This window comes from Palaemon carinicauda, chromosome 3 (assembly GCF_036898095.1).
Source record: "Palaemon carinicauda isolate YSFRI2023 chromosome 3, ASM3689809v2, whole genome shotgun sequence".
Classification (NCBI taxonomy): domain Eukaryota; kingdom Metazoa; phylum Arthropoda; class Malacostraca; order Decapoda; family Palaemonidae; genus Palaemon; species Palaemon carinicauda.
Genome location: NC_090727.1, coordinates 44,752,944 through 44,754,764, shown reverse-complemented (window position 1 = coordinate 44,754,764; position 1,821 = coordinate 44,752,944). Strand labels below are relative to the sequence as shown.

The 1,821-nt window shown below is 47.0% G+C and overlaps 1 protein-coding gene across 1 annotated transcript; it reads left to right on the top strand.

Moving 5' to 3' along the window:
• Positions 1-339: 339 nt before the first annotated feature.
• Positions 340-1,821, top strand: LOC137631625 (uncharacterized). Its single transcript, XM_068363493.1, has one exon. The coding sequence runs from the start codon at positions 340-342 to the stop codon at positions 1,819-1,821; it is 1,482 nt and encodes a 493-aa protein (XP_068219594.1).

The window sequence follows — 1,821 nt, the reverse complement described above, 5'->3', positions numbered from 1 at the left end:
TAGAGTTCAACCATGTCCGTTACCATTCTTGGTAATTGGGCATGGTCTCTCTATGGAGAGGTGCGCCATTGCAAGTCCCTTTATCATGGGGAATGCAACTGTACCCAATGCAACCAGTACAAACACAAAAGAATTGAGCTATTTACCTTGCCTGGAATCACCTCTGAACATATTCAAGACCGCTCAGCTCCCTACCACAACATCAGATGTAGTTGCAATTCTTGTAATATTGCATCCCAAATGATCCTTGCATAATATCAACAACAGAGCGAACGTTCTGCATCTAATTACGACTCTGATTCTGAAGAAGAGTGCCCTGAACAATCTTCAACAGCTCCCATGGATTCCTCATCATTTATGTCACCTTCACAGACAGCACCTGTTGCAGCCTACCTTCCTTCTCCAGCACCGTCCTCCTCCACTGCCATGGAGGTAGTGCCTCAGGGGGCACAACCATCGAACTGCAACTGGATGTCTGTTCTTGGAGATGCACTACAGCATGCTTTGGTCAATTATATCCAAAATTCACCTGCTACCAAGGAAGCCTATGCTGAGTTTATCAACCGGCCACCTACCCAGGAAGTCATTGCTGAAGTTGTCAGCCCTCCACCTACACAAGAAGACGTTGCTGAAGTTGTCAGCCTTCCACCTACACAAGAAGATATTGCTGAAGTTGTCAGCTTTTCACCTACCCAAGAAGACATTGCTGAAGTTGTCAGCTCTCCCCTTACCCAGGAAGATATTACTGAAGTTGTCAGCTCTCCACCTACTCAGGAAAACATTGCTGAAGTCGTCAGCTCTCCACCTACCCAGCAAGAATCTCAGTTACCTCTTCCAAAGTTTAGACTCTCCAACAACTCCACATCCTATGCAGCAGTTACTGCCATGGCTGTCAAACCTGGCATTAAACTCTCAGCTAGACCAAATCGTAAGGGTGACTTAATCATCACTCCCAAAGATTTGGAAACCGCCAAGCACCTTCAAGAAGTCCCAGATCTTACTCTTCTAGACCCTGCCTTAAACAGAAGAAAGGCAATCATTTCAAGATATCCTACTACTATGCCAATCTCCATTGTTACATCCTGCAGCAATATAGAAACAGCTGACCGCTGCACAACTCGTGAAAACGTCCCTGTCAGGAGGCTTTTAGCCACCTTCATAGGTCCTGTGCCTTCATCACTGGATCTTGGAGTATGGGGGACGTTTCCAATTCAAGAGTACACACCTGAGCCTCTTCGCTGCTACCACTGTCAACGCTATGGCCATCACAAGGAGGACTGTAAAAGCCCTGCTTTCTGTGGTGTTTGTAGCCAACGCCACAACACTGAAATATGTATCCAGGCCCACAAGAATGGACAAGAAACTCGCCCAAAGTGCCGAAATTGTTCCAAACCACATCATGCCTGGAACAAGCGGTGCCCTGAACGCCTTAGGAGAATTGCCGCAATGAAGGGCTCCAGTTCTCCTAAAAACAACAAACCAGTTTCACCTCAAAAACCTAAGGGACAACGACCTCCTCGCCAAAGAAGACAACGACAGCCTACCACTGCTCCAGCTTCTGCATCTGCAAAGCAAAACCAGGCACCCACTGTTCCTGTATCTTCACCTGCAATTTCATTGCAAGCAGCTTCAACTTCACAACCTGCAACCTCCCCTCCTCAACCTACATCCTTGACTCAACAAATTGAGTCACTCACCTTATCTGAACTTGTTCCCATTGCCATCCACATCCTTACCAAAATCCTATCCTTAACCTCTAACCCCTCACAGTCCCCTGCTATCCTTACTAACCTCCAATCCAGGTCCAGAGAGGGGATATAG